Source organism: Miniopterus natalensis, chromosome 7, assembly GCF_054644295.1.
Source record: "Miniopterus natalensis isolate mMinNat1 chromosome 7, mMinNat1.hap1, whole genome shotgun sequence".
NCBI lineage: Eukaryota > Metazoa > Chordata > Mammalia > Chiroptera > Miniopteridae > Miniopterus > Miniopterus natalensis.
Genome location: NC_142087.1, coordinates 83,113,234 through 83,133,752, shown reverse-complemented (window position 1 = coordinate 83,133,752; position 20,519 = coordinate 83,113,234). Strand labels below are relative to the sequence as shown.

The 20,519-nt window shown below is 56.5% G+C and overlaps 1 protein-coding gene across 4 annotated transcripts; it reads right to left on the bottom strand.

Annotated features, from left to right (window-relative positions):
• Positions 1-1,624: 1,624 nt before the first annotated feature.
• On the bottom strand, positions 1,625-12,996 carry ARFGAP1 (ARF GTPase activating protein 1). 4 transcript variants are annotated; one of them, XM_016202407.2, is made up of 14 exons: positions 12,283-12,996; positions 10,660-10,723; positions 10,389-10,498; positions 9,991-10,162; positions 9,509-9,609; positions 8,776-8,862; positions 8,381-8,477; positions 6,916-6,972; positions 6,294-6,326; positions 5,357-5,386; positions 4,502-4,558; positions 3,734-3,793; positions 3,132-3,208; positions 1,625-2,276 (listed from the first exon to the last, which is right to left on the bottom strand). In XM_016202407.2, exons 2-14 carry the CDS (start codon positions 10,717-10,719, stop codon positions 1,934-1,936), a joined length of 1,284 nt encoding a protein of 427 aa, XP_016057893.2. In that variant the 5' UTR covers positions 10,720-10,723; positions 12,283-12,996; the 3' UTR covers positions 1,625-1,933. The 4 variants fall into 4 exon arrangements, with proteins under 4 accessions (XP_016057893.2, XP_016057902.2, XP_016057899.2 ...); XM_016202416.2 differs by lacking the exon at positions 3,734-3,793 and having other exon boundaries at positions 12,283-12,995; XM_016202413.2 differs by lacking the exon at positions 5,357-5,386 and having other exon boundaries at positions 12,283-12,995.
• Positions 12,997-20,519: the final 7,523 nt, after the last annotated feature.

Here is a 20,519-nt window from a genome sequence, read left to right as displayed (position 1 = left end):
CTCACGTCCACTTGGGTCCTGCTGCAGGCACAGGGAGGCCAGGGCTTATGAAGGCCCTTCCTCTGACGTCACTGCCCTGCCCAGCCCTCGGCCTTCTCCTCTCCCCTCCCCTCTCCTCCCCTGCTCTCCACCCTTCCCATCTGCTGCCCAGGGCATCCCTCTAAGAGTGGGAGGAACAGAGGTCCCAGTGTAAAGGACCCCATCTCATGGTGGGGGACCCCACACAGCATGGGGCACAGGGCTAACCCAACACCTTTACCCTCATTCTACAGGGTCTGCCCCAAAGAGGGGCTCAGGAACAAAGGCCACCACGGTATGCATGATGGGTATTGGGGTTCTCTGGCAACCGGGGAGGGAGCAGTGTGGAGCAGCATCCAGACCCCAGGGCCACACCAGCTGGCACCCTGCCCTGGTCCTCCAGCAGGACTCCCAGGATCAGGATCCCAAACCTGAGCCACTGGGTCTGTGCTGCAGTCCCCAGTGCCCAAGCCCACCCTGGCTTTACCTGGAAGACTCCCTCTGCACAGGTCACATCTGTGCCACCCTCCTCCGTCTGCAGCCTCAGCCAATCTCAGAATCTCTGTGCCTTCCCAGCCTACCCTGACAGCCCCACGGCCTGGTAGATGTGGTCCCCCAGAATCAGTGCCTAGATGGGGGATCAACTCCTGCCCAGGCAGAGAGGTGGGTGGGCCTGACCTCTAGGTGCTCTCAGAGGCTGCCAGGATCCCAGTAAGGCTGGACCACCCTAGCTCTACTCAGGGTTCAGCTTCTGCAGGCAGAGGTACTTTTGGAGGAGGGGACACAGCACAGGGAGAAATGAGATTCACTGGAGTCTGGGAAGTGATGGGGGGTTATGGGCTAACGTAAGGGCTGGCCCTCCTCTGACCCTGTGGGGCTCACCCCTTCCCCAGACCCCCAGCCCACCAACTCGAAGCTGGGGCATGCTGCTGGGGACCCATGGTCCCAGGCCTGTGTGAGTTAAGTGAAGCCTCCTGCCACAGGCAAGATCATCACAGACGGGCACCTCCTTAGTGCCTGACCCTGGGACAAGTCAGCCTGCAGTGGATCAAAGACAGACGCTCTGGGTGGACAGTGCAAGGTAGACAAGGGCCAGTGCAGGAAGGGCAGTGCCCAGGCACAGCTAAACGCTGTGGGCACAGAATGAAGGAGCCAGCCAGATGCATCCACCCCCTCCCCACTCCCAGCTCTAGGAAGGCCTGGCCTCTGGGCACCCTGGTTATTGACCCTGCATCATGGAGATAGCAAAGCCCCTGTCCTGGCAAAGGTTCCACTCTGCTCCTGGACTGGGGGGATGGAGCTGGGCTCTGAGGCACTGGGCCTGCCTTCCTCCCTAACCAAACTTTAATCTTCATTTCTGAGCAGTCCAGGGCAGGCTGGGTGGGGGCCACCATGGACTCAGAGGGCAAGGCCAAGTTCAAGTGCTGACCAGGCTCAGGGGTAGGGGATGGGGGAGAGGCCCTCAAGTGGGGGGGGGGGCAGAAGGCAGCGGGAGCACTGGTGCTGCTTTTGATATTTGTCTCTAAAACTTTGGGCATTTTCTCTATAAAGGAACTACAGCAAATCCAGAAAGTTAGACACTCACAGAGCCAGCACTCACGTCATGTCACAGAGAGTGCCTTCCGGGCAGCCCTAGAGGGTGTTTATTACTGAGTGCACGGCCAGCCTCCAACAAGCAGCAGGACCCTGCCCTCCACAGTGCCTGGAATCCTGGAGCGCAAGACACCGGAGGGCTGGGCAGAGGCTGGCATGGAGAGCAAGCCCCCATGCGCTTAGTCCCCGACATAGGCAGGGGGCACCACCCCGCAAGAGTCCCACCCAAGGCGTTCTTGGGTCAAGTGGAAGGAGGGTGCTGGAAAAGGGCAAAGTACGGACAGGGTGGCTGCCCCAGTGGTCGGGGCCAGGCACGGAGGGCCTACCAGTTGTGGTTGTCCCAGCCCTCATCCACCTGAAGGGCCTTTGGAGCTGCCTTCCTGGTGGTCTTGGGCCGGCCCTCCCCGCCACCCCCCCAGGCCTCCCCGCCATCACTATTGTCGCTGTTCTTGTGGTTGGATGCAGAGCCGGAGCCCCACACGTCCCAGCTGTCTGAGCTCCGCTTCTCGGCTGAGGCATCGGCGCAGGTCCAGCTGTCACTGCTCGGGGACCTGTGGGCCTTGGCAGGGTCGGTGCTCCCAAAGGTCTCCCAGAAGCTCTGGTCGAGGGCGCTGTTCTGGGAGTTGTCCCCGCCGCTGTTCTGGTAGCTCTGGCCCTCTAGGGGTCTTGGAAAGAGGGGGGCTCTGAACAGCTGTTTCCCAAGAGCGGGCCTTCCCTTAGCACCTCCCCTGAGAACTGGGACCCCCCCACGGGGCCCAGGACCGGCTCACTCTAGAGTGGAGGAAGCCAGGGCTCAGTGTGGCTCCAGCACGGCGCCTGCTGGAGAGACGCAGACAGGCCTCCTGCGCCAGAGCCCACGCTCCATCGCCCACTGAATGGGGGGCACCTCGAAGAAACGTAAGAGAAAACCCAGAGCATTTAGCCCCTCGCACTATCCAGACAGCCGGCCCAGGACGAAGGCTGCCCCCACCCAAAACGCAGTCACACCACTGAAAACACCATGCAGCACATCTACAAGCAAGCAGTGGCCTTCAGCCCGTGGGCAAGGGAAAGATGTCCCATCAGGAGGGAATTTACATTGCCCACCAGGGCCAGCCACAGCCATCTCCCCACCAAACCCTCAGGGTTCCCCCAAGGGTCTACCTGTGGGTCAGAGAAAGAGAAGGGTGGCAGACTGGGCTCCAGCAGGAAGGCCCAGGTATGAGCCTGAGTGCAGAGTGTGAGCACCAGGGTCAGGGGACAAGGCCACTAAGGGGCCCGACTGCCCTCCTCTTTAGGCCTCCTGCTCCCCCTTGGCCCATCCCCTGGAGATGGGTTGAGACTCCCCTCAGCCCTGGGCAGCAGCAGTCCCTCAGGGTCAACGGGAGGACGTCAGGGCGAGGGGGACGAGGGGCCACCATCCAGCCTCTGCACCTCTGGGCCTCCTCTAGGACCCCCAGGCCCCTGGACTCCTGGGGGTGCCGAATGCCTCAGAGAGACCCTGTGGGGAAAGCCCCAGGGAGGGGGGCCACATCAGATACCTGTCTGAGGGGTCCTCGGCCCTCCCAGAAAAAAAGGTGGTGACGTCCCGCCATCCCTTGCTGCCAACTCCCTGGACCTGGAGGAGGACAGGGATGTGGCTCAGCCAGGCTCAGACAAGGAGCACGCAAACTGCCTGCTGCTCAGACCCAGCAGAGCCCCAAAACGCAGCAGCATAGCCGTCCCTACAGCACCACTGTTCACCCAGACAGGTCTGCTGGCAGGTGGGCCGCTGGCAGGCACAGGAAACAGGGCCACAGGCACATGAACACCCCGCCCCGGCAGTGAGGTAGAGAGGGGTGTCCCCAGCACACCCAGAGTCAACACTCACCAGGGGACGGCCCAGCGACAGCGAGAGGACAGAAGGGAGAGAAGCGACAAGTCGGCAGCTGTGCAGCCCACAGACCTCTCTCCACATCCCGCCAGCTGTCGGCAGCAGGGCACCTGCCCACCCTTCTAACACCTTACAGGGCAGAAGCAGCCCAGGGCCCCTCAGCTACAGAAGTGATCTGGAGCACGAGTACCCAGCCCTATAGCTCTGGTGCCAGTGCCCGGAATGTGGAGACCAGCTCCAACTGTGCCCGCATGTCGGCGGGGGCCCTACCTTGGATGCCAACTGAGACACCCCACTGGACACATCATCAAAAATCTTTCCCTCCTTCACCTGCATGGATCAAACAGTGTTGTTAACCAAGGGGCAGAAGCCCACCACCTTTCCTGACAAAGAATGCCACCACCACGGCAGCTGTGTTGTCTCCCACTGAGACACAACTCCAGAAGTGATAGGGAGGAAGGCATGGGAGCCAATGACACTGCCTCCACACTGGCCTAACACTGTGTCCTCCCTGGTGGTCTGTGCATCTCCCACAATCTCCTGAGGAGAGGTGGCAGTGCCCCCCAAATCCCCAGCCCCACTGAGAGCTTCTTCTGCCCAGTCTGGGCCTCCTCTGCACCACCGGCCCCAGGAGAAGAGGACCCCTCTGAAGCAGAGTGCAAGGCCAGGCCCCACTGAGCCCAAGGGACAAGGGGAGCATGTGGGGACACAGTAGGAGGAACACGGGGAGCACACAGGGACAAGGGGAGCACATAGGGACACTGGGAAAGCATGGGGAACATGAAGGGACATGGGAAACACAGGGAGCACGTGGGGACAGAGGGACATGAGGGGAACACAGGGAGCACAGGGGAACACGGGGAAAACACAGGCAGTGTGCGGGAACATGGAACACAGGGGACAAAGGGAGCACATAGGGACACAGGGGGGAACACAGGCAGCACAGCCCCCCACTGTACCAGCTACCCCAGGGACAAGGTCCATAGGAGAGAGGAAGGGCACAGCTGGAGTGCCCAGCACTGGGAGGTGGCCTGTTACCTTCTCCTGGGCAGGTCTGAGGACGTTCTCATTCAGACTGTGGCCCAGCTCTGATGCCTGCGTGAAGAACAGACACCATGAGAGGGAAGTCGGGGGGCTCCTGGGTGAGGGTTAGCACAGCGGCTGCCAGCCTTGCGGACAGTGACAGCAGGCAGCCCACTGGCACACGGTACACCCCATGCTCTCACAGCAACTGTACAAAAGTGTCTCCGAGCACCCTGCCCACAAGGAGACCGGACCCGTTGGCCCCAACTACGCAGTCTTACAGGAAGGGGCCCAGCGATGGCATAAGCCCTCAGGTCCACCCTGTCCAGCTGTCACCTCCGGGGTCTCCCCCTCAGAGCCCAGTGGATCCTGCTGGGTGAGGACAGCCCCTGTGTCAACAGCAGGTCATGTCACATGCTCCCCCGAGGTGCAGGGGGCACATCCTCAGCAGCCGAGCATGAGCCCCACTTGCCCTCCTTCAGGAGCTGGCTGAAGGGGCAGAACCAGAAGACCAATCAGGTGCAGGCAGAGCGGGATGGTGGGGAGCTATGAGAAAGGGCACTGAAGGCAGAATGGGTGTCAGGACCTCACTCCTGGGTTAAGACACCTTTGGAGTGTTTGGTTCAAGGCAATTACATCATGAAAGTTTTGCCAAGTAGCTCCAGTGGCTCCCAGGCCATCAGCGCCCACTGCATTCTGGGTCACAAAGGAAGTGAGGGTCCCCAAGCAGCATGCACAGGCGAGTGAACAGCTCTGGGTGTGAGCACACGTAAGCACAGGCACAAGACAGGCCACAGCATGCAGACAGCACGGAGCACAGCAAAGGCCCAGCAGACGAAGTGGCACTCTGAGGGCAGACGCAGGCCTTACCAACTCCGGCTGCTGCTTGGAACCCCAGAACTTTACCCAGCAGCATGGGGACCGCATGGGGAGAGAGAGGAGAGAGCAAGGCAGTAGAGCAACACAGGCACCACCGGAAGGACGCATCTTGCAATGCGTCACTAGCATCACCCTGATGAGGCCCTGAAGTGACCTTGGAGCCTTCACTGCCACTGAACCTGACTGCTTTCCACTCCCAACTGACCACGTTCCAGAACCGAGTAAGCGAGGGATTCAGGGGCCCGAAGTCAGGGGCTTAGAGAAGCAGAGCTGGGGCCCCCAGTGGTGGGGAAGAAACCACCCCTTCCTCACTCAGGACCTGGGACAGCTCTGTGGCCAATGCCCTCCTGAGACTTGACCCCCAAGCCTGGGATAATAGGTCAGCCCAAAGCCCTAGCACCTCCTACGGACTGCAGGGACCACTAACCAAGATCTGAAGAAAAAAGGGCTGAGGCCCGAGACCTCAGCCTACAGGAAGAAAAGGTGCTGGTGGGGGATAGAGGTCAGCCCCATGGTCCCAAGGAAGTGCCAGCTCAGGAGACACAGCCTAGGCTCAGAGACATGGAACCTCGTCCCACCCAGCAGCGCCAGCCTGCTCCTTCTTGACAAGGCATCTCTCCACAGTGGCCTTGTGGCTGCCCAGCATCCAGCAGCGATGGGCAGGGCAATGATTTCAATCCCACAGGCCCTAAGCAGGTGCAGCCTCTTACCCTACCTGCCAAACCCATGGGCACCTGAAGTAATGCACACTGACATAAGCTTGGGAGACAAATCCACACACACGGGCCTGTCAGTGCCCAGGCTGCACAACAGCACTGTCCCCTCCCAAAGCGCAGGGCCTGGAGGGCACACCAGGGCGCATCAGACACCCGACAGGACATCAAACTAGGAATGTAATAGAGCACAGGGCACAGAAGCTTCCTGTTACCTTCTGAGTTGCCTGGGATCCAAACTTTGTAGCCTGGAAGGAAACAAAAGGGGTTTGTGACCACCATCCTGAATGGCCACCGGCTGCATTCCCAAGCTCACAGACGCTGTCCTAGGCCCGCCTGCTGATGCCACTGAGGCACCAGGGCTCACCCTGCAGTGGCTCTGGGTGCTCAGCAAAGCTGCCCAGCACACCAGCCCCTGGGCGAACTGTCCCTACTCACTCTCTGGGACACAGGGCCCCACTGGTGCAGAGGCGCCACCCCAATCCCACCTTCAATGTGCTTTTCCACAGCCCAGCCCATGCCACTGCCGCCTCGGTGCCCAACAGGATGCCGCTCACTTCGCCGAGCGCCCCAATCACTATTCTAACAAGAAAGAAAGTCTGGCCACACACTCCAGCTGAAAGGCACTCAGACCCCCAGCCACAGCTGTCCTTAAGAGACAAGGTCCTAGAGAGAGCCACCTAGCCACACGGCCAAGTGGTGGTACCATGGGGCTACAGCCCCTTGATGCTGGGCTCCAGGGCCTGCCCTCCTCCCATTCACAACAACTCCTCCCCTGCAGGCCAGGCAGGCTGTGCGGGTCCCGGGGTCCTGGTGACACTAGGACAGACTACTTACACCCTCTTTAGCTGCTGAGGCGAACTTGCTCGCTCCGGTGGTAAAGCTGCTCCAGCCCTAAAAGGGAGCAGAGGCCACGTCAAAGTTCCACATGCAACTGCCCAGGAAGCCACTTTCTGACCCACCATCCATCTCCCAAAGGAGGTCTATCTCCAACAAGAAGGATTCCAAAGAGACAGGCCTGGACCACAGGGTGGCCCCACCGGCCCCACCAAGTCCCGCCCTAAGCTCCTCTTACAGCTGTCGGTGCCCCCACCTCCCCAATGAAGGGGAGGAGCCCTCCGCCCACTCTGGACAGACTAACCCTGGGGGGATGGAGCCATTACAACCTGCTCTTTTGTCCAAGTTCAAAGTTCCCTCCTAAGCCTCCAAGACAAATGACAACCACTTAGGAATATAAACACCTGATTTAAAGCTGCCACAACCTTTCGCCCCTGAAGAAATGCAGAGGGCCATACACACAGCAGATGGTCCACTCACTTAGGGAACTATAAGAATAAAAGATCTGGGGGCAACAGGGGACAACGAAGACACAAAACACTACATTCTGGAGGGCAGGCACCTCTCTCCAAAGAAACTCCTACACAGCAGGCTTTCAGCTTCAAATCTGCTTCCAGGGCCCCGAGGCCCAGCTGAGACTGGTGATGGGTGGGTTTGAAATAACTCTTACTAAGTTCATTGCTTCCTGAAGTAAGTGTGTGCACAAGGCAAGAGAACAGTATTGAATGGCAGAGTGAGCCTCCTGCCATGACTAAGTCAGGATCCTGGGAACAGTGGGAAAGCAGGTTTCCATGAGTTTCCTCCAGCTCCTTCATGCACACACAGCACAGACAGCCTCAGGGTCACCCGGCACTGACACCCAGGTCCACCCTTGCTTTATGCACCTGGCACTTTGAACACCTGGTCCCACCACCAGAAAGTGCACTCCCCGGCCAGGCCCTCGGGTGTTTGCAAATGTTCCTATCACACTGATGCTCCGATGAAGCATCACCATTTTGTAGAAACAGTGCAAGGTTCCTTGGAACACAATGGTGACCAGGAGCAGCCAAGGGCAGGTAGGAACCACGCATGGCTGAGGGGGCCATCCCCAGAGGGTCTTGGAGCCCATGCACCTTAGAACCATCACCTCTGCCACCAAACCTTGTCTTTACTGGGCTGGCTAACAGCAATGTGAGAACTGACAAAGGCTGCGTCGGGCGGCGCCAACAGCCTCCCGGGAGAGAGATAGCTACACCTCATCCACGCAGAACATTTGTTCTTTGGAGGGAATGCGCCTAGTTAACTTGAAACATATATTTGTTGACAAAGTAAGTAAATGAGTGAAAACTTCTGGGATCTGAATGACACATAAGACGCCCATGAAGGAGAAGAGAGGGACCAGCGCAGGTTGCCTGGGCCAGCCTGGGCGCTAAGAGGCCTTGGCGCTCTGCACGGGGGGCCCCTGCAGCAGGATGGGTGTGCTCACCGAGTACAGGGACGACATGGCGCTATTCAGGAAGTCTTCATCCTTCTTCGGAGGCGGCGCCGTGTTCCCAAACCCCACATAGCGACTCTCCTGGGCCCTGAAAGGGAAACACAGCAGCCACTGTGCTGCTCACTGAAGCCTGTCCTGCTGCATCCAGCCAGGGAGCCCCACGTGGCAAGGCTGCAGCCACCATGCAGGGATGGCAGGAGTCGCCAGCACTGTAATCTGATGACCCCAGGACAACCCGTCACAGGCCAGGCAAGCCTAGGATGAAAGCATGTTCTTTTCCTTTAAGTATTAGTCATCTCTCCACTCCAGACCCCACTCACAGCAGAGCTGGCAGTCCTGCCCTGAGCAACCAGATCCTCCAGCTCCCCAGCAACCCCGGGCCTCACCCTTGGTAGGAGCTGAGGTCCTCATTCAGCCAGTCCTCAAAGGCCTTGTCCGAGGAGGCAGTCAAACTCTGCGGCTGGCCGGAGACTCTGAAATGGAGCCACAGATTGGTGCGGCCACCAAAGGGGAGCAGATACCTGCTGGGCAGGACATGGGCCTCTGGGAGGTACTGTCAGGACCACCTGGTCACACCTGTGCTCCTCCAAGAACAGAGCACAGGAGGCCGAGCTGGACTTCAGCTCCATCCAGAAGGCAACAAGAAGCAGGGGTGACAGTGCAGCCTTACAGGTGGGGCCTAACAATGGGGGCACCTGGACCTAGCAAGTAGGGGCAGCAGGTGGGGTGGACCCTGGTACCCCCCACGTGAGTAGGGAGCCTTCTGAGATAGGTCACACCAGACACCAGCCTCCCACATGTGAAACGCTGAATGAGTACCATAGGGTTGCTTGCCCACAGCGTGCCTGCGCCCTGAGGAGGTGGGCAACCCTCAGGAGGGAGCTGTACGCATGTCGTGGGCACATTCTAGAAGGATGTGCACTGGGGAGATGGCAGGTTTTCTTTTAGACATGTCTTCCCTGGTTGACAATAAAATCTCGTATTGTTTTACAACCTAAAAAAATGTTTTCCCACTGACTTTGGGAAGAGCACACATTGGAGCTACTCCTAGGACGACACAAGGACCCTGATCTACAGCAAAGGTCAGGGCAGGCCGAGAGCAGCGGCCAGAGTGGCTACCGGTGGGCAGTGGTCGGCAGCATCTTGGACTGGGGTGGGGTCCAGTTCTGTGCAGGTGATGACTCCAAAGACCATTCTCTGCCTTCAGCCAGAGTGGCCACCTGCCGAGGGGATGCAGGTCAGAGAGCCCAGACCTGCCAGGGCAGCTGTGGCCAGCGTTGGCTCCAGTGAACTCCTGGGCTCAGCGGCCATGGGCGGGGGTCTCTGCCTTGCATGAACATTGAGACCAGGTCTCCCTCTGCAATGGTGCAGACGAGTTCTGTCAGTGGCTGCAACCCCAAATGCTCGGACCCACCTCTCCGTCCCCCGGCAGGCATCACTGTCCTCAGGAGTATTTTAACCAAGATGGACAGAGGCATGTGGACGTCACAGTCTCCCAGGGGGTGGGGAGGAAGGCCCATTCTTCACCCCTGCTAACTAGAGGCCACGTGTCTCCTCGGGTGGCCCCGATGAGCACAGCCTGGGCACCATTTGTGGCTCACCTTGTCTCTGAAGAGAGCAGCCGCTTTGCTGTTGTACTTGTCTTGCAGGGACCAGCAGGGGTCATAGTCCTCTTGAGATTCCAGGAACTGTCGGAACTTCACATTCCCACCAGCTTTCATCTTCTCGAGCTCCAAGTCCTTCCACTTGTCCATAGTGACAGAGCGCACGAAGCTAGAGGCAGAGGATCTACCTAGTTATCAAGTGTTGGGAGTCCAAGAGTTTCCCCCACCCCCAAATTGTGGATTAGATGCGTCTGCTCCCTGTGACAGAAGCGCCCAGCCATGAGGCCTCTGAAGGCACACAGAGCTACCAGGTGAGGTGCCTGTGCCTTGCTGGCACCCATCACCTAAGGGCAGGCCCTCTGGGAGCCAAGTAGCAGCAGGAGCAGGGCACTGACCTGAGGTGCACTCCGAGCCCACGATGTTTCCCTGAGCACTCCAGGCAGATCCAGATACCATAGGTCACACTCACCCACTGAGGGTTAAATGCACCACACTCAAAACACACCTGCAGAGAGAGCCATGTGCGACTCGCCCAGGTGGCTCAGAGCAGAGCCCAGGGACCCCAAAAGCCCGAAGGGTGGCAGGGAGGGTGGGCTCTGAGGCTGCAGGCCATGACCGGAGGGTCCGTGAGCCCTAGTAAAGCATCGAATAAAAGCAGAGACTCACATTGTTTTCACCCTGCACCCTGACTTCCTTAAGCACCTTTCTGGTTCTTGGGCTGGCCATGATGCTGCAAAGAAAAAAACCAAGCTTTTTAAAATTTACAAATAGGTCACTTCATGAGAAAATCCACTGTCAGTGCAAAAACATTACAAAACAGAGCTTCCAAGAAATCCCACTAAGCTGCTTGGAAGCAACAGGATGAGACCTCTGCTCCCTGCAGGTAGTGCCAGAAACCACCTCCAGAAGAAACCTACGTCCACTCTTAAGAAAGATACGGAGCATCTTGGATGGCCTGGGCCAAGGCAATGCAATACAATTATCAGGAACAACATGGGTGTGCGCTTCGCTTAAGTACCATGCACCACCACGACTGGGTCATTTATACGGAGTCCAGACTTTAATGAAGTTCATGCACGGCAAGGTGCCTTTATTAAAACGTGCACATTGAACGGCGACACACCAGACTTGGGCTGACAGCCTTCAGAGACAAGGAACCCCGAGTTCTCTCCCCACTTGCCCCACGTGGTACAGGGAGGATCCTGGCCCATTGAGGGTTGGGGGTATGGGAAACAGAGTCATGGCCCTGACTAACGTGTAAAGAAGCTGGTTTGCAGAAGGGTCTGTAGGTAGGTCCTCTGTGGGGCCATCGTGAGGGATAGAGGTGATAGCATGGCCACAGTAGGGCAGACCTGTCACCACCCCTCACAAGGACACTGCTGGGCTAAAAAGACATTTCTTTCCTTCTTTCTTTTTAAGATTTTGTATTGATTTTTAGAGAAAGAAGGCAGAGAGAGAAATATGGATCTGAGAATGATACATGGATCAGCTGCCTCCTGTATGCCCCCTACTGGGGATCGAGCCAAAACCCAGGCACATGCCCTGACCAGGACCAGGAATTGAACCAGCGACCTTTTGGTGCACAGGATGACACCCAACCAACTGAGCCACACTGGCCAGGGCAAGCCATTTATTTCTTTATGGATCTCCTAGCTTTGGCAAAGTTCAAGCTCTTCTGGTGGCCCGCTGACTTCAGGAAAATCAAAATGATAAAAGATTCAAGCTGGAAGCATGGGGTGGGAACTAAGCACAGTGTTCGACATAAGTCATCCCCACAGGTCTTGAGTCCATCACCTTGGATCGGACCTGGGTTTCAGGTACTGCCACCAGCCCACACTGAGTGTGTAGCCTCTCTGAAGATGGCCTTCTCTTGACTATGAGTGGAACCTGTGAGGTGCCCCTCTACCTGACATGGCAACACACACTGTGGAGCACTCAAGGACTATCAGTGTGACTCCACAGTGTGACTAGTAACGCTGCACACCCACTCTGTGCTGGGTGTTTTCATACCTCTCTGCCCCTCAATGCTGCATGTAGATGACTGCTCAGACCAGCCTTCCTGTTAATAGTGTGGTTGGAGCTTCATGTTGAGGTGTAGGTAAAACAAGACCAGAAGAATCTCCGACTAAATTTCAATCTAAGTTACTCACTGAGGGGAACTCGGACTCTCTCACAACCAAACCTCCTCCTAAGCCTGGGAGTCCACAACTCTAGTGCTCCTTATAGTTCACTTCTAAGCCAGATGAAGTTAAGAAATAAATTTGTTTTCTATAATTGATGGAAACAAACCAGAGTTCACCAGAGGCTCCTTTCTGCCCTGGAGTTCTCTGCTGTGTGTGACCCTGATCATGACAGTCCTCAGGAGACGACGAGGTCTCGAGCACAAACACACAAATGCACGGTCCTGCCCAGGACTGGCCCCTGGCCCACTCCTTTGGGTGAAAGGGAGAAGTGGGTAAACACACTTGGAGAGATGAACTGGTGGGTTTGAATTTACAAAGCCCTTTGCAGACCCAGGTCTCACAGCAGCCACAGGAGAACCCTGTGTGAGCTGGTATGCAGGGCTGACAGGCACACCTGCTGACACCCTCACATTCTGACCAACAGGACACGGGCAACAGAAGTCAGAAATGGGGGAGCCTGCTCTGAGTTCTCACCATGTCAAATAAAGTGGAATGTTTGCACAACCACTGAAGAGAAAATGTGAAAAGTAAATTATTTGGCTTGGATTTAAAAGGAACCCCCGTCAGCAACTGGTTTTGGATGTGAGAATCCTGAGTTCTCTGAAATACTAAGTTTAACAAAAACACCTCCTCTCTTTTGAAACCTTAACTGCTATTTATCTTAAAAGATGATCCAAGAACTGTTTTAAAGCTTGAAACCAGGATGGTCAAATGGAGCTCTTTCTGCAACTGAAGGTAACGTCAACAAACGCTGGACCCAGTGAGGACATGGCTTCCCAGCTCATTAAGCCACTTGCCAGACTGCAGAATGTTTGGTCTTAAGCTGAGGCTTTCTCAACATCTGAGCCCACCAGGGGTGACTAAAGGACAGTGCTTAATTAATCCTCCCCGCTGTTACACGGGTGACTGGCAGGAAGCGCCCAAAGGGGCTCCGTCTAAGAACAGACCTTTCTCATTCCAATAGGTTCTGAACTCGGGGGTAAGGTCCGGAAACGGACGCCAAAACCAACTCAAGAGCCCGTTGTAAGGCCCCGCTGGGCACTATCATGGACAGCACGGCAGGAATATCAGAACTGCACAAACGAGTACAATTACTTCTCAAAATTAGTGGTTTGCAATGAGGTTGTTTAACAGGGCAGACACAAGGCAGAGGTCCACGTAAATCCACGTAAACAGGGAGGGATGTAAAGTCCTCTCCCGGGCCCCCCACCCGGACGACCATCCACTGCAAAGGGCGGGAGAAGGCAACGAAAGGGCTGAGGCCGCCGTTTCGGAGTAGCCCGGCCTCCCGACACCCGCTAGGAAGGGTGGAGGCCCCTTCGGGCTCAGCGGGAATGGACGCTGTGTCCAGGCCGGGTCCTGCGTCCGAGGGGGGTCCCGCCGGGCGCACGGCGAGGGTGACAGGCAGGGCCCATGGCCGCTGGGGGGGCGTGGAGGTGGCTTCCGAGGAGAAAAGGGCGGCGGGCCGGGGGCGAGGGCGGGGGCGTCGCGAGGCCGGGGCGTCGCGGGGCCGGGGCCGGGGGGTGCGGGCGGGGGCGTCGCCGGGCTGGGGCCGGGGCCGGGGGTGCGGGCGGGGGCGTCGCAGGGCCGGGGCCGGGGGTGCGGGCGGGGGCGTCGCAGGGCCGGGGCCGGGGGTGCGGGCGGGGGCGTCGCCGGGCCGGGGCCGGGGGTGCGGGCGAGGGCGTCGCAGGGCCGGGGCCGGGGGTGCGGGCGGGGGCGTCGCCGGGCTGGGGCCGGGGCCGGGGCCGGGGGTGCGGGCGGGGGCGTCGCAGGGCCGGGGCCGGGGGTGCGGGCGGGGGCGTCGCAGGGCCGGGGCCGGGGCCGGGGGTGCGGGCGGGGGCGTCGCCGGGCCGGGGCCGGGAGCCCGGGCCGCGCGCTTACCGGGAGGGCTCGATCCTGCGCGCCGCGGTCGGGCGGGGTCGGCGGGGTCCGGGCCGGGGTCGGGCCGCGCCGCGAGCCGCACGGAGGACTTTCGCCGGCCGCCTACTCCGCAGCCACCAGCTTCCGGCTACGTTGCTCTTCCTGAGGCATCACGGGAAGCCTAGGGCTGCTGGCAGAGGCGGGACTTCCGCCTCTACGAGGCGGGCCGGTGGCGCCGCCTGGCCACCGTTGCCTTGGGGACGCGTCCGGGCGCCGCGCCGGCGCTAGACTGGTCCGCGCGCGCAGGAGAGCAGGAGGCCCGCCCACGGCGCTGGGGCCGCACTCCCGGTGCCCTCCGCGCCGCTCGGTCGCACCTGGGTGGGCCCTGCTGACCCCCCGACGCGGCGGCGCCACGCAGGGCGGGGCGGGGCCAGCCGCCGCAAGTCCGCACGGAGAGTCCCGCGGGTGCCCGCGGCTGGGGCACCTCCCGCAGTGCGTAACGCGGTCACGGAAATGCGTTCGCGGGCACCGTCCGGAATGAACGAGAAACTGATGGCATGTTCGAATTCGGGTGATCCGAGCCCAGCTTATTTATTAGGGGACTAGAGAGACGTGGATGGCTTTAGGGAAACCACGGGAATTCTGCAGGAGCCCTGGCCGGCGATGTCAGTCGGCTCCAAGGAAAGGGGGACGGAGAGGTTCCCGCACCCTGGAAGGAGAAGGCCCTGAAGAGGGCCGCTGTCATCTCTAGTTGAGGGCATCGCCAGCCCAAGGTGACTGGCAGGAAAAGCTCCAAGAACCTGGGCTCTCTGGCCTTTCACCCTCCGATCTGATTCCGCCTCCCATTGGCGGAGCCCATTGCTGCAGTGGGAGGTGGAGAGGGTGGGAGGGAGTGTGGACCAGAGAGGGAGCAGGCACCTCAGGACACAGGCGTGAGCCGGCTACCGGCTACCAAGCCGTGTGGATAGTAGGATCCCAGGTATGTGAACATGTGACTGTGGAAAGGGACCTGTTCACAGTGGCCATCTCCACAGGGGTATAATTGCAAGTGATTTTTTGGTTTTGGTTTTACTTTGTGCTTTCCTGTGCATTCCACATATTTTCACTGATCTATGTAAGTTTTGGAATGATCAAGTATAAACATTTTTACTGAGGTATGATTTATATTCAATAAAATGTACAGTTCAGCCATGGCTGGTGTGGCTCAGTTGGTTGAGCATCGACCTGTGCACCAAAAGGCTGTTGGTTCCATTCCCAGTCAGGCACATACCCAGGCTGGGGGTTCAATCCCCAGTCAGGGTGCATGCAAGAGATAGCCCATCGATGTTTCTCTTTTGCATCTTTTCTCTCTCTCCCTCTCCCTTCCTCTCCCTAAAATCAATAAAAACATGGTTTTTAAACTATTGCTTTTTAATATATATATATAATGTACAGTTCTGTGAGTTTTGACAAATACCCCACTGTAACCTCCACCAGAAGCAACCACTGTTCTCATTTCTATCCTCAGACCTTAGTTTTGCCTGTTCTAGAACTTCATATAAATGGAATCATACATTGTGACCTTTTGTGTATGGCTCTCTGAGCATCATGTTTTCAAGGCTCATCTATGTTGTAGCATGAATCAGTGCCCCTCCTTTATATTGCTGAATAGTATTCTATTAAATGAATATAGCACTTTGTTTATCCATTCTCATAATGGACACTGGAGTCATTTCTAAGTTTTGGTGAAGATGAATAAAGCTGCCCTGAAATTCATGTACAAGTCTTTTTGTGGGCATATGTTTTATTTCTCTTATTTAATTTCTTAGGAGTAAAATTGCTGGGTGATGGGGTAGGTGTATGTTGAACCTTATAAGAAATTGACAGTCTTCCACCATTTTATACTTGCCCCCAGGAGTCTGAGAGTTCCAGTTGCTCCACATCTTTGTCAACACTTGATATTGTCAGTCTTTTTATTGCAGCCACTCTAGTGAATACAAAGTGTTATCTCATTGCAGTTTAATTTGATTTTCCCTGCATTGTTGGTTGAGAGATGCCCTGAGTGCTTGTCTTGAGTCCCGGGCATTTCCAGCCTGCCCTGTGCCCAGCTAAAAATGAGTACCCTCCTGCAGTGGGGGCCACCCTCAGGGAGGAATCACCAGTTCCTCAGTAAGAAGTCACTGGCATTCACAGAAATGGTGAGGGCTGAGGTGATGTGGACAAGGCACCAATGGGGTCTACAGACTGTAGATTTCAGATCCTGTGGTTTGGCCTTTGTAGGGCCCATGGGTTCAGAGAGTCAGAGGTGAGTGCTGGATGAGTTAAAGTGGGTTTCTTGGAGGAGGCAGGCTGTGAAGGGTGAGATATTGAAGAGGAAGAGAGAAAAAGGGAAGGCGTTCATGGAAAGGGCACATCTGGAGCCAGGATTTGACACCAACAAGACCAAACAACCAATAGAGGATGAATTTTCCATTTTCTGATCATAAAGCAAAAAAGTTAACTTTCCACTCCACCCTGGGCTGTGGGAGGCCTGAAGACACATTCACCGCCAGTGCAAGGCCCATGTCCCCAGAGCCAGAGGGTGGCCCTTCTAAGGACAGGGCAAGCCTGTTACCTCACAGCTTCTGCGTCTCTCTGCAATCCCCTGGCTGATGCAATGACCGCCACAGAGAGGATGAAACACTCACTGACAAAGGTGGAGTCTGGACAATAAAGTGGAGAGTGGTGTGGAACATGCAGCTGCAAACTGAAAGCATTTTATTACTTGGTCTAAAATATTTAGATAATTTGTTTTTCTCTTAGAACTGCCAGCAGTCCATTAATTTTCAGTTATAGTAATGTGATCATCTTTGCAGTTTCCTCCGGGGGGGCTCTAGAAGTTCTCAATGTGAATAAATTGAAGGCAATTCAAGGGCCAGGAAATGAAAGCCTCAAAGTCAATGGCTGTGCAGAGCTGCTGGGCTCCTGGCACCAGGGAGCCACACAAGGTGAGAAGGAAGGAAGTCCCCGCAAGCCAGGCAGCAGCTCAGGTCTGTAAAGTTGCTATAGGACCTGGGGAAAATCTTTACTCTTTCCTGGACTCAGTTTCCCCATCTGTGAAAGGAGGCCTCCAATTCCCCTTTCAGGTCAGGGGCCCACACTCCTGAGCACCTGCCAGAAGTCAGGCCCTGGGCTTGATAAAGATGATCTCGTTTAAACCGCACAACCCTGAATGCTCTGAGATGAACTCACTGTTCAGGTGAAGAAACTGAGGCCCACAGCAATGAAGTAATTTGCCCAAGGTTGAAGGGTCATAAGTAGTGGAGCTGGGGTTTGCACCCAGCTTCTGCACCATCCTTAGAGCAGAAGGAAGGAGTGTGGAGCTGGGACATGGGAAGGGATAGGGGGTCATCCTGTCCTCTGATCAGGAAACCCAGCACCAGTCTCAGAGTCAGAACCACAGTGGTTTTGTTCCAAACACATGCAGGTAACAAAAAAATTGGCTATGGGGCTGTGAGCACTGGTTGTCAGTAGCCCTGTGGGCCCCACAGCCTGGTCGGACAGGTTCAGGGGGTCCAGTTGGCTCTGGCAGGGGTGGCAGAACCCAGAGAAACAGCTGGGGCTCCATAGGGCTGGACCTGCCCAGACTAGTTTTCCCAAGTAAACACACAGATGGTGTCATGCTTTCCCCACCACTTGGCACCTTGCTCGGTGGGCACTTCCTCTTCAGTCTTTACAATGGAACCTCAATTTCCTAAGTGTGGGTGCATATTACAGTTTCTCTAGCTGACCCGTTGCAGACTGGGGGTTCTCTTGTCACCATCACTGGTACTGTTACCATTTTGCTTCACCACGACTGTGCTGGGCATCTTGTGTACAAGGGTCTCTCTGCACTCACGTATTTCATGGTGGAGACCTCTAGAAGGGGGAGTACTGGGTAAATTCAGATCAATTTGATCAAATTGCTCCCCAAACCTTGGAGTACCAAATGCCCTGATGTGCGCATGGCTGTTCCTACAGCCTCTCCCTGGCGGGGAATTATCAAGCTGCTTGTCTTTTCCAGAAGCCAGGTGGTCATTAGTTTTCATGTCCTTAATGGTGGCAGGGCCAAGCACACAGGCACGGGGCAGTATATGTCCCCTCCTGAGGACCCCTTTGTTTGTCTTCTGCCCATTGTCTTCCATTGATCACCTCCCACCACCAGGTTCTTCCTGAAACAGCTTCATCCTGCATCTGGAGAGAAGAGGTTGGTTTGGGTCTGCCCAACCATGTGCCTCTGGCCTGCTGGCTGCTGGGACTCAAGCCCCATCCGACCCCCTGCTGCTGCATCTGCCTGAATCACAGGAAGAACTGGGGACCAGGACAGAAGGAAATAGAAGGAATGTTGGCACATGTGGCCCTGCTAATTCGAGAGGCCACACATCCCACAGAAATACAACTGTCCCTGAAAATGTGAGCTATCATTCTATCCCGAAACACCCAGGAGCGGGCAGCTGTGCTGTATGACACTTGTTTATACCGGCTAAGAAGTCACGGCTAAGAACGCGTTGAGATTGGGTCAGCTTCTCAGATTGCCAGCCTGTCAGCTCAGATCCTGAGGCCATGACACACCCAGGACCTTAGCCTCTCCCACATCTATCTTAGTCAGAGACAGAAACCCAACCCTAAATCGCTTAAACAAGAAAGGGAAGTCATTGACTCATGATGAAAAGTCCCATCATAAGTTGGCTTTCAGGTGAGGTTTGATCCAGCAGCTAAACAATATTGCCAAGAACCAGGTTTCTCCGTCTCTTTGCTCTACCTTCATGCTAAGATTCCAAGATGCAGCTCCTAAGGCTGTATGTTCCCTTGTTTGCATCCAGCCAGAGGAAGTGGTTTTGAACCAGCATTCCAGCCAAAAGCCTGCCCTAGTTTGGGTCACATGTCCACTTCTAAGCCAATCACAGGCCAGGGGATGGAATATGCTGACCTGTGTGGCATCTAGGAGTTCCAATCCTGGAGTCCTGGGAGGAGTTCCCCAGAACTATAAGGAACCCCAAGCAGCAATCTGAGATGCTGGAGAGCTGGAGGGCAAGGCACAGGAGAGCAGGCAGTATGCACACCTACGCTGTGAGGCCCATTTCCACACTCCATGGGGCCAGGGGAGCTTTTCCTGAGGCAGAGTTTGAGCTGAGTTTTTGTGGCTCCCTTTTGTGTCTCCAGGGCCCAGCACAAGACCAAGTTGTGCACAGCCAACTTGGCACAAAGGCTGGTAATGGGTGGCCAGGGCTCTGCCTGCCTCTTCTACCCTCTTAAGGTGGAGCTGCTGCTGGAAAGGAAGGAGGAACTGTGCAGGCAGACAAGTGGATTCTCCGGAGAGGTGGAACCCGGTCTGGAGTCAGGGAGGGAGGAGGGGTGTGTGCAGGGAGGACCAAGGCAGAGAAGCAGGCTAGGGCATCTGGGAGTTGAGTCCAGATGTGCACATGTCGAGTTTGGGGCACCCAGGGAGGCCTGAGGGGTTGCATGCAGAGGAGGGAGTGGCTAAGAGATCTGTGAGGGGGCAGCACAGGCTGCCCTCAGAGGGACAAAAGTCTCCAGGTTTTCAGGTGGATATGGAGTTTCAGGTGAATATGGAGCTGGCTCCTACAGGGTCAGCCAAAGAGTGGAGGCCTGGGAACTGCCACTAACTGCCTGCCTGTCTGGTTCTGGTTTCTCCACATGTTGTGGGCTCCAGGCATTCTGGGGGGTGAGGTAGTAGCTCACTGTGGCTTTGACTTGATTTCCGTTTTCAGCTGCTTGTTGGGAGCTATAGCTTGTTAGTCCCCTCCTGTGTGGACCTGAGCTGCTGTCTTGTCTGCAGACGCTGCAGGTTCTGGAGTGAGGCAGAGAGCCCAAAGGCTTACACACTGTTGATTAGTGACTGGAGATGCTGTCCCACCCGCTTGACCTATGCCACCCAGGAGTCTACATGGCTCTTTCCTTTTGATAAAATTGAGCCCACACTGTACAACTTTGAAGGGTGTCCTGGGGGATATTTGTCTATGTCTGCAAACATTTTTGATGTCATGACTGTGAGAAGAGCCCAGGGATGCTACTGGCCCCCCACAGCGCACAGGACCCCCCCACACAGCACATAGGACCCCCCACAGCACATGTCCATGGTGCTGTTGGGAGGCCCCTGTGCATAACATTTTGCAGCCTGTCCTTTGCACTGAATAATTCTTCACAAACTTTTTCCTAGGAATCCTGCAGTCTTCACTCAGCCTGTTCTGAAGGCCAAAACTGGCAAAGAAGGTTAGAGACCTTGGGCGGTGAGTCCAAGCTTCCTATGTGAGATCTTGTCACTTCAGAGTCTGGCACCCTGTGAGTCATCATGTCAGGGATGAGACCACACTCTGGGGCTTCAGAGGTTCCTCCTGCTCCCCTAAACCAGTCCCACCAAGGCTATCCCGAATGGTCCAGGGCCTTCCTGAGCCCCACCCTGCATGCTCCCTCCCTTGCTCCCTCCTCCCTTGCTGCCATCAACAAACAGCCTGAGGAGCCCCC

Coding starts and splice junctions, on each gene's coding strand:
- ARFGAP1 (XM_016202407.2), bottom strand. CDS start 10,719: ATGGCCAGCCCAAGAACCAGAAAGGTGCTTAAGGAAGTCAGGGTGCAG. Junction 6,973..8,380: donor CCATGTCGTCCCTGTACTCG/GTGAGCACACCC, acceptor GCTCCCTTTTAG/GGCTGGAGCAGCTTTACCAC. Junction 6,327..6,915: donor CCTCAGCAGCTAAAGAGGGT/GTAAGTAGTCTG, acceptor GTTTCCTTCCAG/GCTACAAAGTTTGGATCCCA.